General features: G+C 41.9%; 1 protein-coding gene and 1 long non-coding RNA gene across 7 annotated transcripts in view; one reads left to right on the top strand and one right to left on the bottom strand.

Moving 5' to 3' along the window:
• Nucleotides 1-14,752, bottom strand: part of cdh13 (cadherin 13, H-cadherin (heart)) — a 460,326-nt gene that overhangs the window by 91,521 nt on the left and 354,053 nt on the right. For all 6 annotated transcript variants that reach the window (XM_039809525.1, XM_039809523.1, XM_039809521.1 and 3 more), the window contains one exon: nt 717-899. In XM_039809525.1, the coding sequence (XP_039665459.1) occupies nt 717-899 (183 nt within the window). The remainder of the gene's footprint in view (nt 1-716; nt 900-14,752) is intronic.
• Nucleotides 3,831-13,964, top strand: LOC120564494. Its single transcript, XR_005640111.1, has 3 exons — nt 3,831-3,911; nt 8,360-8,448; nt 13,459-13,964. It is a non-coding gene; the product is annotated as an uncharacterized LOC120564494 (long non-coding RNA).

Genomic DNA, 14,752 nt, shown 5'->3' with positions numbered 1-14,752 from the left:
TAAGGTAGTATCTAAAGCAGTGGTTCCCAACCTGGGAAAAATATTTGCACATGTTAAACAAATTATGATAATACACTAGAATATATAATGTATACAAAAGTCTGTATAAAAGCTATATATTTTTGTTCTCGCTTAAAATTGTAGGCAGGCTACTTAGTAGGCCAAACCTCCGGGACCTCTTATCCTGGGACCCTTGCTGTCATCAGGTCAGCTGCTAGCTGCTATCATCCTCGTTTTTCCTCCCGCCACGGTATCACTATTTTATGAATGAAAAATGGCGGAGAAACGCCATGGGGGGGTGCTCAGCTTTTCTTAGACATGAGTAGGGGAGGTGCCAAGGAAAAAAGGTTGGGAACCACTGCTCTAAGGTAACCATCCAAAGATACAGTTACTGTAATCCTAAGGATTCACTGTGCCACATGTATGTTTAACATTAAAACATGATTTAAAAATCATGCCAATAATTATTACTTTAATAGCTCAGTATTCTATGCAAACAAATGTATGTATAAAGGCTTGAGGCCACCCTACACATTATTGGAGGCCCAGTTTATTCAACTTAATTTCATACGATATATGTAGTAGGGGGGCTCTGCTCCATCTCTCAGTTAAGGGGTGGCTTAAAAAAACATTTAAGTCCCCTGATGTAAGGGTAGGGTAATGACTTTACCAACTGCAGCATATGAATGCATTGGGAAAGTTAAGATACACGTTACCTTGACAACGGACAGCATTCCCTCGTTATTGTCTGGGTTGGTTTGGATCTCAAAGCTCAGTGTGGGATCTCCGTTAATTATAGAGTAGATCGCTCTCCACGCCCCCGTGTCTGGGTCGTCCCTGTCGTCTACTGTCAGGTTCACCACCACACCTGTCGAGCCCTCGTACACAGAGGCCTCAAACTGTTAGAGGAGACAGACAAATCCCCATTAGTGAGCCGGACGAAATGACTATACCGGAATCTATTGACTTTTACAGAACAAATCAGACTGGAATCAGACAGAAAAGAGACAGAAAGGGTGGTATAGACAAAGAGTTTCTATTTGTTTTGTGATCAGGCATACCACACACACACACACACACACACACACACACACACACACACACACACACACACACACACACGCTCAATGTTTTTTGACCCCAACTGCTCCTTCCAGGCAGCGCTGCAACCGCTGATTTCAAGGCACCTAACCCTAACCTTAACCATAACCATTGCCTCCCAACAGGCTGCCTGGAAGGCACCGTGAAGGCAACACACAGATAACACACACACACACACAGGATTGTGGCACTATCTTTGTGGGGACCCGTCATTGACATAATGCATCCCTAGCCTCTTACCCTAACCTTAACCATCACAACAAAATGCCTAACCTTAACCCTTACCCTAACCATAACCATCACAACTAAATGCCTCTTAACCCTTACCCTAACCCTAACCATAACCTAATTCTATCCCTAATCCTAAAACCAAGTCTTAACCCGCAAACAGCCCTTTAAAGTTGTGGGGTCCAGCATTTTGGCACCACAAAGCTGTCGGGACCCGACAAGTATACTGGACTCCCAGTTTTTGGACCCCAAGAATATAGTTAAACAACACACACACACACACACACACACACACAAAGCAGCGTAGAAATGTTCCAACAAATACATTGAAGAAGAAAACTGCAAGCAAGCAAACTATCTAAACAATGCAGGATTTACATGAAATATTTCAAATTCAAATTGGCCTTGCAGGTGTTTCATGAGAATGGAAATGAACTCAACATGTTTGTTAGACCTTTAAGGATACACACAATGCATTTTGTAAGAAACATGAATGTAAACATTAGTTTGTTTACATGAAATGGGCACATTTAGGTCTTCATCATATTCATTCATATACCAACACATTCTCGCTCCCATCGCGCCAAAAAGCGACGCTTGGTCAGGTGCCTTTGGCGTTTGTTGTTGACGCAAAAAGTCTCCTTTAGCGTCATATTTAGACGCGCTTACTCAGGACTCGTGGCCACACTTGTTGATGCTCTCCGAACTCGCGTCTAGCCCTTTGGCGTCATATTTAGACGCGCTTGCTCAGGACTCTTGGCGTCACTTTTTGACGCTCTGGGTCGGGATGTACGTTTAACTGACACGTGGGACAAGAACAGGATAGTTGGGTTTAGGAAGAGATCGTGGGTGGGGTTACAAAAATGTATGTTTCAGTGACACGCGGGACAAGAACGGGACACGAACCAAGGTCTCTTGGGTGAAAGTCCTGTGTTGTTTGACCCATCCACCACCCCAACCTGCCTCTCTAAGTGGATTTTCGGTCTTTTGCATTCCATACAGATGCTAGAGGGTGTTTTTTGCGTTGGTATCCGACGCTGAGAGCAACTGACGGTCAGTATTTCACGAGTTGGCAGTGAGAACAGGTTGCATATACATCTGCTTGGTCGGTCACAGTCTTTGCAATGTTTTCTAAAACAACCTTATCATCCTTATCATTTAAATAGAGAAGAAAACTGCAAGTATAGCATCCTATTCTTCGCTCCTCGTGTTAGTCCATTCGTTATATTTCTGCGCAGGGATACAGTTGTAAAACATCAAAGCTATTTTTTACACTCAGAAGCGACAGCTGAAAAGAAGATGAAAATAAAGAAGTATGTAAAGAAATGAAATAGTTAATACACTGTCTTATATTCTGCAGTCAAATCCAAGAAAAAAAAAAAACACTTGCCTAAACATTCATTCACACGAATGCATGGCTAACAGCACACATGCTGTAACAGTGGATTCTCCACAGTGCATCTCATTTGTCTTTCAGTGTCAATCACTCCCCACCTCTCTGCTCATTGTTGGCAGCAGGCCTCAATCAGATTCCTATCGATGCATTCTGCCAGCAAGACTCTCACTAAAGACTACATCCTGAACAGGGGTACCCTTGCAGAAGCTCTAGGCAGGCAGAAGCAATTCTGTGTGTGTGTGTGTGTGTGTGTGTGTGTGTGTGTGTGTGTGTGTGTGTGTGTGCGTGCGTGCGTGTCAGGACCATTACGGTGGCAGAGATTACAGTGTAATCTTTCAGACACAGAACACTCTGTTTAAGGATAGCGCTGGTCCAGCTTAGATTACTGCGTCTCCTGTCAGCCCACGGTATTGTTGTTTCACAGATTACCCTCTTACCGCCTTTACACTGCCTTGCTCCATGCATTTATCTGAAGAGACACAAACATTGATTTCTTCTCCTTCCTTTCTTTTCTCCCTTTTTTATTCATCCAAACCCGCATTGAACCATTCACAGTCATTTAGGGCACAGAGGATAGAAACACAATGTTCTTTACAGAAGGAGGTTATGTTTGTGCCCACACGGGCGTTGATGACCCTTTTGTCCTGCAAGCCTGCGGCAGGCTGGTACAAAAGCAGCATGTGAAAATTAGGAGGCTTGTTGTATACATAAAAAAGCCCAGTGTGCATTTTAAAACAGGTGGGATTTATTGGAATTTAAATATAAACAGAAATTGCCTTAGCTTTAGCGAAGAACACTGAAGAAATGAAATACGTTCTGCAAACATTACCTACATGGCCCCACTGTACGTACTCAAAGACACACTGTGATCAGGAACAAATGCACGTCATTGGCATTGCCGTGCTCCTCTGGACTTCAGACAGCAGATAAGACTCAAACGCACCGTTGGCAAGCTCTCTCTCCTTCCCTCACAAACACACTCACACAAATACAGTACAGACAGACAGACAACAGCCAGTCAGATTGGGTTTAATCATGTGGGGCAGTCATGCGGTTGGAGGAAAAGCTCTATTCTGTGTGATGTGGCCACTGGGCTCCTGCCCTGCCGCTGATAACGCCCCAATTCCACCTGGAGCACAAAGCAACCAGTCACCTGAAAGACTAGAAGGAAATGACTAACTATGAGGTAGGGCTTCTAGCCTGAAATGACTTAAACACATTAAGAGAGAGAGGGGAGAGATTGCGAAATAGGAAAAAAAAACTAGGTCTCTCTTCAAGTTCGCTTTTATCCGTGTGTGTGTCTGTGTGTTTGTGTGTTTGTGTGTTCGTGTGCGTGTGTGTGTGTCTGTTGGCTGTTTTCTATCTGAGACTCACTGCTCCAGACAGAAAGCCAATTACTAGTGGCTCTTGCTCGCTTCACTCTCAGAAAAAGATGACCACATGACCAGGGTGACGACGGCCAAGAGTCAAATAAAGTGTGACACACACACACACACACACACACACACACACACACACACACACACACACACACACACACACACACACACACACACACACACACACACACACGCAAAGAAGCACACACAGTACTGTAGACAGCCAGATAGATAGATAGATAATCCTCAGACATTTAAGATTCCAATGAGAAAAAATCTACAGTGTGGCATTGATTTTCTGTTTCACATCTCCTTTTATGCCTGACTTTTCCAATCTGTCCCATAAATCTTCAAGGTAATGCCATGCTGCCAAAAGATAATTGGGTGATAGTCATTTCAGGCACAACAACTTAAGAAGAAAAGATAAATAAATGGATAATGTCAAGTTTCACTTGACAGTTTCAGCGCTGTAATTTTTGATTGCGCTATTTATACCTAGGATTGGGATGGTGGCTTTTGTTCCCTTGGTATTACAGTCTGTCACATGTCATATGCGTGCAAGCGTGACCTCACTCCATTTTATGTGAACCTGCTGTAGGAACATGCTACAGCATTTTCTTATTTTAGGTCGGCCAAATCCCGTGCATGCCAGTTAACCGTTTTGAGATGTCGATTACTTTTCATTTTTTTGCGACAGATCCAAAACTCCATGGGTTTGCATTAATTCCTGTGCAATATAAACATTTGCTAGCACTTGAAACATGTCCGCAATAGTGATATTCTGCATTAATCTTTTGCAAATTGTCTATGATTGTTATGAGGTACCTTAGTGCGATATCGGCATTATTACACTCCGATGACTTAACATAGACACAATTGATGCAGACCAGAGGCCTGTACTGCGAATCAAGATCAACATGCCCTGGATTGATTTCAGTTACCCGGCTTCACCTAACCCAGTGGTTCTCAAACTTTTTCGGTCATTCCCCACTTTGGACAAGGGGGAATTTTCAAGCCCCACCTGCCCCCATCGCCCCAACACAATGCTAATGAACTACGCAACAAGCTTAAAATGTTCCAATTTATTGAAGTAACAAGTTGTATCGAAATAAAACTAACTATCTACATCAAATAACAGCAAGTTCGAAAATAAAAGTGCAGCTGTGTCAAAATTCAAAAGTTCAAAAATAGAAAAGAAATAAAAGTGCCACTTTGCAATCTGTTAAAAAAGAAAAGCACAGAAATCCATTTGGCAAGACAGGTCTATTCTCCCTGCATTAGTGGCTGCAATGAGCCGGTTTTGCATTGCACAATTTCGGGGGTGATCGGTCTAATAAGCTATAAGGACGGTTTGCTCTCACACGCGCTGCATTTATAGTCACACACACACACACGTGCAGTCACTCTCTAGTCTAGTGGAGGCGGGTATGGCTGCAGCCTGGAGCGTCCTAAGCTGTCCCGTATCATGCCTAGGCGTATCCAACGGTAAGTTCAGAGGGTCAAAAATACGAAATCAAATTATTTTCCAGATTGAGTCATGAGTAAATCCTTGGGCGTCAGTTTGGTTTGAAATGTGGTGGACAGAGACGCATTTGGAAGTACATTTCTAGAAGTGCTGGGCTACGTATTGTGTTTTATTTTTTCTCTTCGCCGCAGGTCATGTTTGAAAGACGCTATCCTGTAGCTTACTAATGAATAAAAACGTGGTTTAATGTGCGTAAACAATGATCAATGATTACCAAATTTCTCTCTCATATTGCTCCTCATAACCACTGAAAACTGTCAGAAAATCGAACCCAAAGTCCAATTATTATGGCCGTTATCTGACATCTGAGGCGTTTCTGCTTCACATTTTCAGCAGGGCAGTGGAGCAGCTGTGGGTTGACTCCCAACGGTTCTCATGGGCTTTATAAGTCCTAACATGAAAAAGCTTAATGTGGTTTAATGTAACAAAACAACGATCAATCACCACATTTCTGGTTAGATTTTTTGACAGTTTTCAGTGGTTATGTAGCCTGGATGCCAGCCGAACATAGCCCCGCCCAAAAAATTTGACGTCGGGAAGTTTGGTCTGGAGTCGCTCCGTTGAGAAGCAATTATTGCCCGAACAGGATCTGTTCGGACCAATCAGATTGTCGGACAGATGATCAACAGTAACAGAATCAATCACGTCACCAAAGAACGCTTGGGTTGAATTTGTTTACAACAGGTGGCTGCCGCTGGAGAACTGAGATGTGTAGATTCCACCATCACCTATGTTACAGACGATATGACATTCATTTTAAAATCCTCATAGGAGCCTAAACAACTGCCTGAAAGCATGGTAGCGTTATATGGTGGAGCGAGATAGAGAGTGACTGGAGAGAGAGAGCGTTATATGGTGGAGAGAGATAGAGAGAGACTGAAGAGAGGGAGGCCCAGCTGCGCTAGAACAAAGCCGTGAATCAGAGAAATAAAACGTGTTTAGCTGATTCATCTCTAGAAACGCAATTGTAGCAAGCATGTCACCATCACTAACGTTATCCACATTTATATTTACACGCAACAACTGATATATCCAGCTTCTAAAAGTCGGAAGTTAGAACGAATGCATTTAGCAAAAAAAAAAAAGGAAAATTCCCTCCCGTTTGGCGCGCCCCACCTGTCACGTCTATATTCCCCACCAGTGGGGCGCGCCCCACACTTTGAGAACCGCTGACCTAACCTAACAACCGCGGTGTCACGACGGTGGTTAACAACCAGTTCAATCAACCCAGGGTTTCCCAATCCAGCGACGCGCGCGTTCACATAACAGAGGCGGGGTTTGCACAGCATGACCAATCACAAACATCTACCAGAGCCGCGTATTTTACATAAGAAGAGCAAACTATAATTCTACATAAATATGAAGAACACAGACACGCAATACAGTCGCTGCTTCCTAAAACAGGAAGGAAAGCTGGCAAAAAAAATAGCCGACGCTGTAAATGCGTAAATCACAACGTTTATTAATATCACTTCCCCAGCAGTCAGGACCAAGATCTGACCATAATTACACTTTTGCTTTCCATAAACTGCCGTTGCTTTAGCTTATTATTTCAGTTGCAACCCTGACAGTGGTAAGCAATCGTGAGAGCAAATAAATAATCTAAAAACATAATTCAAACCGATGTGCGCATTGGCAACACACGGTTCAACAAGCCAACAAATAACCTATATGTAATTCCCGCCACTGAAAATCGATATACTTCATAAAGATATCCATTAGGGAATGTTAACAGGGTTGTCGGTCTCTAAATGTTTTAACTTTTATGAGCGTACCTCCATTTCCCCGCGCACCGAGCTCCACCGGATCTTCTAAGAACGGTGACGCCGTTATCAGTCGAGTATTGATTGGTCAGTAGGCGGTGCTTTTACACCGGCTGATCTCTGATCTCCAACATAACCTGCTCCCAACCTGGTTAGGTGTTCAGCACAAGTTACCACGGCGATTTAACCCGGTAACAAGTGATCCACCGTCATGATACACAAAACCCTGGGTTGAACCTGAAGTTACCTCGTTAATCTTGCTGGCCTCTGGTGTAATAGTAAGTTCTATTGTTGATAGGTGTTTACAATTCAATAGCTAAACACAGATATGCTATTCATATCAATTCATGCAGCAATTAATCTCATTTCATTTTAACATGTAGGCCTCACATACATGAAAGAGCAGTTTACTGTATATGTTGACTGTATCCGATGTTGTGTCGGTCATACTACAGAATGATTTATTGCTTGCGTATAGTGAATAATACAGAAGAAACTGAACTTTTTTTAAAAGTGCATACTGAATCGCAATATTGGTCTAAAAAAGAGAAAATCACAATTAGGTTATTTTCCCATATTGCTCAGCTCTACTCAGAACCTAAAATAGTAAGCATCTGCAAACCAAAGCTAGACAGCTGGCTGATTTCTGAAAACACAGCATAACACCACAAAGTCTTCATCTCAACCTTGTCAACAACATTGAATGTAGCTCTGCTTCTAACAGGCGGGGGTGGGGGTGCAAAGGAAGCCTGAGACTCTGGCAAAGGGCCCGAGAAAGAGATGTGAAGCCTTGGAAGAGTATACACATCTGTCAGCTTTACCGAGTAACACTAAATGCTCTCTGCCTCATTAACATTAGTATGGAAATTGCCTCCTATTTCTTATACAGGCTTTTAATTTGTCTCGCATTGCCAGCTGGCATTGTTTTTCTTGTTACAAACCACTGACCAAGACCTTTTTCTTCTAGTCTGACTGTGCAGAGGGATGGCCAAGGATAAAGAAAGACAAAGGGGAATAAGACAGAAAGACAGAGAGAAATATGAGTCACGTTTAAGAGTAAGTGGAAAAAGTGATTGTTTTGAGTGGGATACTGGCTGCTATAAACCATCACATTTATCAATCTGACTTTCCCATCTTGTCCTCCCTCTCACAGACCTACACAAATAAACAAGTGCACGCAATTACAGTCAAGTAAACACCCATATGCCCACCGTATTCTTACAGATAGTACACAGCAACACGCACGCACGCACACACACACACACAAATATTACAGATGCAGTACAATACATACGCAAACTCATGGACCAGTGGCATGCAGCAGGTCTTTACAATATCACTAAATAAGCACAATACTCAGTTCTTAAGGCTCACACACACATGTGCGCACACACACGCGCAAACACTCACACAGGTGCACACACACACAGACGAATTGAGATCAACTTATTTTATTCCTGGATGTCTGTCAGATAGTGCTATGAATACAGATGGCAGTTAGGGCTGCACTGACAGACAAGAGTTGAGCAACTGTTTGTTTATCCTAATGGAAACTACTTTGTGACGCGTCCCAACGATTTTCTCTAAAAGGGAACACACATAACAGTGGCCCATCACATTAAACCTCCAGAGACAAGACTATATTGCCTCCGAGTAGCATTTGCTCCATTACCACATCACAGCAGGGAGGCGCTGTAACAGAGGCATTTGAAGTCTGGGTTCTGGTTGCTTTTACCCCATATCTATCTGAGCATGTTTATCCGTTTTTGAAGTCCGCCTCTTCTTATTCGCCACTCTTTTTTTTTATCCTTACAACGCAGTTCTTAGAAAGCAGTGCAAACTGTCTAGTGTAAGTGGCTGAATCCTAACACGCTATCTGGATCATAAAATGACATACACAAAGGTCTTTAAACTTTGCACGATGGAGCCATGCACTAATTTAGTATTTCTAGGCCTCTTTTGTAATAACAAAATACTGAGGTAGACGTCACAGATGTAAAAGTCTAATTTAGAGGAAATCCCCCCCTGGCTTCAACAGGAATCATGTACATTTCTAAGCAGCCACTTGTCTTTCCTTTTCCTGCTTTCAAAAGCAGCTTAACTCTGAGCAGAACGAGGTGTAGACAAACCACAAATCAGTAAAAAGGCACCACTTTTATTGTACCATGCATAAGGCGGAAATGGAACCAAGTGCACATGTGTAGGATTGGAAGATTACCTCTCTGCCTAACCCCCCCCCCCCCACTCGCTTTTATACCCTTCCCCCTAGCTTTAATCCTGCATACAGTAAGTGTGCCTGGAGAGTTAATGAGCTTACCTGTGTCTTTATTAAATTTTAACAGCTTCTGCTCAGGCTGCTTCTAAAGATAGATTTTCTAGGAATCTGACATTCAGCAAAGCAGCTTTTCTACCTTTGCGGAACATGACAGCCCTCATATTTGTCAATGCAGCAGAGTTTGACAAAAAAATGATGGAGTGTATTAAATAACCACATCCTTCAAAAACATCAACGGTCATTTAGGTGTTACAGCTGATGCATTGCCTCGGCTTGCATTGGACAGTCCCTTTCCCGATGGTTGGACTGGAGAGGTCCGACTGCAGGAGTTTTGTTACTCTCCAAAAACCAACAGTCCGACCGTCCACACCCGCTTTCTGCTGCGTTTTGCCCGAAAGAGTTTCCGATTTCAACCATTTCAACACTGTGCATTTACCACCAAGTGGACTGCTAAACTGCTCACCATAACTCTCTCTAAGGAGAAAGCACTTGAAGGTGCTCTCCTTTTAAACTTTAAACTAAGCTTTTTCACTCCTTATCTTAGAGACTGGGGGTGTCAAGAGGCAGCACACCATTCACCACATCTGAATAAAGTGACCCGGTAATACTGTACCCTTCATGGGTTACCTGATTGTGTAGCACGCTTGCTTGACATGCAGTAGTAAAGCAATAAAAAAAAAAAGTCCTTGTACATGCACCGGATGATGAAATAACTCAATAAATGGAGAATGAAATATAATTGCAAATGTGGACCGGAAAAATTCTTTCGCTGGAGACCTTTCTTTTACTCTGTATGTTTTATTCCTTATCTATGGGAAAAGTGACCGACATAATACAATTTCAGATTGCAAAAAGTTTCAAGGACATAAGCTATATCACCACATCTTACTCCAACCTGATCCGTGTGTGCATTTATGTGTCAAATAACAATTGCACAAACTTGTGGTTTTTGATTGATGGTGGTATCAACTGTTTTTTTTATTTTTTTTATTTTTTTTTTTAATATATATAATTATTTATTTATATATTTATTTTTTTATTATTTTTATTTACTTTATTTATTTATTTATTTTTTTAACCTTATTTTAGTATCGTATCATTATTATTACTATTATTTTTACATAATATCTTGTACTATTACTATTAATGTATATCATGTAAGGCAGACTGTTCTGGTTCGGTTGGGGAGTGATTGAAAATGTAAAAAATACAATCTCTGTATTAATAACAGCATTTGTTCTTGTAATAAAACATACATACAAAAAAAAAAAATAACATGCACGCCCACACACACACACACACACACACACACACACACACACACACACACACACACACACACACACACACACACCAAACACACAAACACACAAACACCACATGACCATGCGTCCTTCCGTGGCCGTGAACCTAACCGAACACACAATGCACAAATCCTTTCCCATCCCTACCTCTATGTAACAGAGATTTCTGGCCAACTATGCCACCGTATCACCCAGGGTAAGCGCCGTGTGTATCTCAGAGCTACGTAGTGAAGCAATCATGCAAGGCTCGGACTAATCCGTGACACCCGTTAGCCATCCCCCCCGAGACTGAGCACGACAGCGCTGACAGGGCCCTGCTGTCTTGTGCCTGGTGCTACACCCATCACTGCTAACGTCTTTATAAGCGGGACAGATGGATTGCAGCCGAGCATATTCTCCTGGTCATCATAGAGGAGAGAACGGAGGAAAGAAGAGAGAGGGAGGGAGGGAGGGAGGGAGGGAGGGAGGGAGGGAGGGAGGGAAGCAGACAGAGAGACAGACAGGCACAGAAGGAAAAAAAAAAAAAAAAAAAAACACACGGAGACTGGCTGTCAGGGAGTTTGAGTGACAGGAGTGATAAGGTCCATCATGGTCTTGTTATGAGGAGCAGGGGGAAATAGGCCCGGTCAGACATGGCGTTGAATTAGCAGAGCCAGAGAGGAGAGGAATGCGAGACAAGGAGTGGAAGCGCAGAGAAAGAAAATGAAGGGAGGATCAGGATATCGGAGGAAGAATGATATAACAGAGAAGGAAAAGAGACGTGAAGGGCAAAAGGTGCTCAGTGTGAAAGAAGACAGGTGTATGCTGCTGTCTGCTTTGATTCCAGCCTTAACTGGTACAAAAGTTTAACAATGGCCACAAAAGTTGCCCATGTACAGTGTGAGAAAATTCAACACAGCATAAAATCCCACAGACAGTGTTAGGGAGTAACTAGTTACATGTAACGGCGTTACGTCATTTAATTACAAAATAAAGGTAACTGTTAACAATTACTGGGAAACTAATGTGTAATTAAATTACAGTTACCTATGAAAATGTTCATGAGTACATTGTGGGTTACATCTGGATATTTTCTGTAAAAAGCTAGGCCATATGTTGAATAATATTAATTAATATTAATTAATTTCTTTGCATGTTCATCATGTGCACAATGTCTCCTTTTGCCACTTCCAATTACAGTGTTTAGTAAAGCTGGTGAAAATGGTTAACAGTTAAAAACATGAATTAGAAATTTTGAAAAGTAATCAAAAAGTAATTAAATGTAAAAGGTTACATTACTTTGATAACATAAATAAAACCGTTACACTACTATTACATTTTAAATAGGGTAACTTGGAATCGGTAACCTATTACATTTCCAAAGTAACCTTTCCCAAAATTCATCAGAATAAATCTTCATCTTCGTTACAGGAGCATACATATCATGGCCTTTCAGACGACAGAGCTACCAAGGGATTGCATATCATTTTTTTCTCCTCCTCATAAAAACAGGATTAGACCCTCGCTATAAAAATTAATCAGGTCAGAGCCCAATCCCCTACAGAAGCAAAATGTAATAAATTTCATAGTAAGAAAGGATACCTTAGCTTATGATGTTAAAAATGGAAGATAGATTACACTGAGTCATCCATCTGTAAAAGGAACTTAGTAAGGAGAAAAGAAATGGCAGCTTGGAATGCTGTTCAGCTAATTCTTACATCTTTTATCAAAGGTTTGAAACATTCTCTGTAAGTTCATATTTCAATATCACACCAGTGATTATCAGCGAAGGCTGTATTGATATATGTATGTAGCATCACCATAAGTCTTCACTTAAAGCAGCTCTTCACTTCTTAAAAGCTGTCCGTGTTCAGTGTTGCAGTCGAGTCACCAACCGTCGAGTCCGAGTCAAGTCTCGAGTCGTGAGTGTTCGAGTCCGACTCCAAGTCCAAGTCACCAAAGAAGAGTCTGAGTCGAGTCCTCACCATTATCTAAGTCTCGCATTGCCAGACCTTCCTCCACGGCGCTGTGGAGGAGGGTCTGGCGAGTCCACACAGCATTCTTGGATGGGAGAAAAACGTGCTCTGGTTTATTGGCATTTCTTTAAACCAATCACAATCGTTATGGGCGGCGCTGGGCGCGGTGCTGCTGTAAAATAGCCTTGGGAAGGAACTGATTTTGGTGGAATGTGTACGATGAAAACTTAATTTAGTCGTGCAACAGAAAACTCAGATAGGACAGATAGTCTAGCTAGCTGTCTGGATTTACCCTGCAGAGATCTGAGGAGCAGTTAACCATAGTCCTCACAAATCCACCGGAGGTTAGAATTCCAACACAAAGAAAGCTGAAGGTAACGGACATCCTGCTGAAAAGGACATACGCAAAATTTCCGGCTGCACCTAAACAATCCCGGAAGTGGAACGACGTTGATGTAGACTATACAAACAATGAAATATGTATGTATTTGTCTTCATGTTGTTAAATAACCAACTTAACTGTGTTATTCAGGTGTTGGCAGAGTGGAAACAGAAGTACGAGGGTCAGGAAAGAAGGACATACAGCGAAATTTCAGGCGGCAACGGAGCAATCCCAGAAGTGGAAGGTCGTGGACATAGACTACGAGTCCAGAGAACAGCGACTCAAATCGGACTTGAGTACTGGACTCGGACATGAGTACTCCATCACTGGACCCTACATGAAACGGTTACAGACTAAATAGATATCAAGATCTTAAATATGTACTTTTTTTTATAACCTATTCGATATAAGTAAGTATAGTAGTCAGAAACTTCATCCAACTTCCGAGTCCAAGTCATCAGTGTGTGAGTCCAAGTCGAGTCATGAGTCCAGAGAATAGCATCTTGAGTCGGACTCGAGTACTCCATCACTGATTGACTTTACTGCCATTATGAGTACATAGAACGAAATTAAAGGTGCTACTCTATGGTGCAAACATACAGTGGCTTGCATACGTTTACACACCCATGCTAAAGTTGACTAAAAAGACGAATAAAAAAACAATCTTTTGGCAATTGATCTTAATGCCTTCATTTTTAAAAAATTGGGAAAAATCCAACCTTTAAAGTGATGGTTCGGAGTAATTTCACCCTAGGGTCCACCAAAATAACGCACCGAATACCACACGTAGTACAAATAGATACAGTTATAAACCATTGTAAAATTTGTAAGTACACCAGAAATTTATGTAAACAACACTTGCCTGCTGGCTTCTGCTCTCTGCTGCTGCTGCTGCTGTTACTACCGGGCAGTAAGAGTGCTTAGGGACATCTACAAATTACAACAACCGAAAAGATGCAACAAAAATATTTATTAATTTAATGATTAAATAAGGTAATGTCTCCAAACTTACCTCAATTATTACTTGTCTCCTGCTAGTTATACACAGCAGCTTACTTTAAAAATAAGTTAAATTAAACAATATTTTTGTTGCATCTCTTTCGGTGTTGTAATTTGTAGACGTCCCTAAGCACTCGTTTCCTCACTGCAGCAACAACAACAGCAGAGAGCAGAAGCCAGCAGGCACGTGTTATTTACATAAACTTCTGGTGTACTTACAAACTCTTACAATCCATCGTTTTATGAGTGCATAACCTATATATACTAGTGTAGACCTTTGGTATCATTTTGGGCATTATTAGTGGGGTAATGTTAAGAGACACTTCGGATCCATTAGCCCCTGCGCTAAGCTATTCAGCTGATAACGCTACTCTACGCTAACTCTCCCAATGTTCGACCCAGGTGAAAAAAGCTTCTGGGGGGGTGTTTGGCTCGAGGTCATGGT

The sequence above is a fragment of the Perca fluviatilis genome, chromosome 8 (genome assembly GCF_010015445.1).
Source record: "Perca fluviatilis chromosome 8, GENO_Pfluv_1.0, whole genome shotgun sequence".
Lineage (NCBI taxonomy): Eukaryota > Metazoa > Chordata > Actinopteri > Perciformes > Percidae > Perca > Perca fluviatilis.
This window is presented reverse-complemented; position numbering and strand designations above follow the sequence as displayed.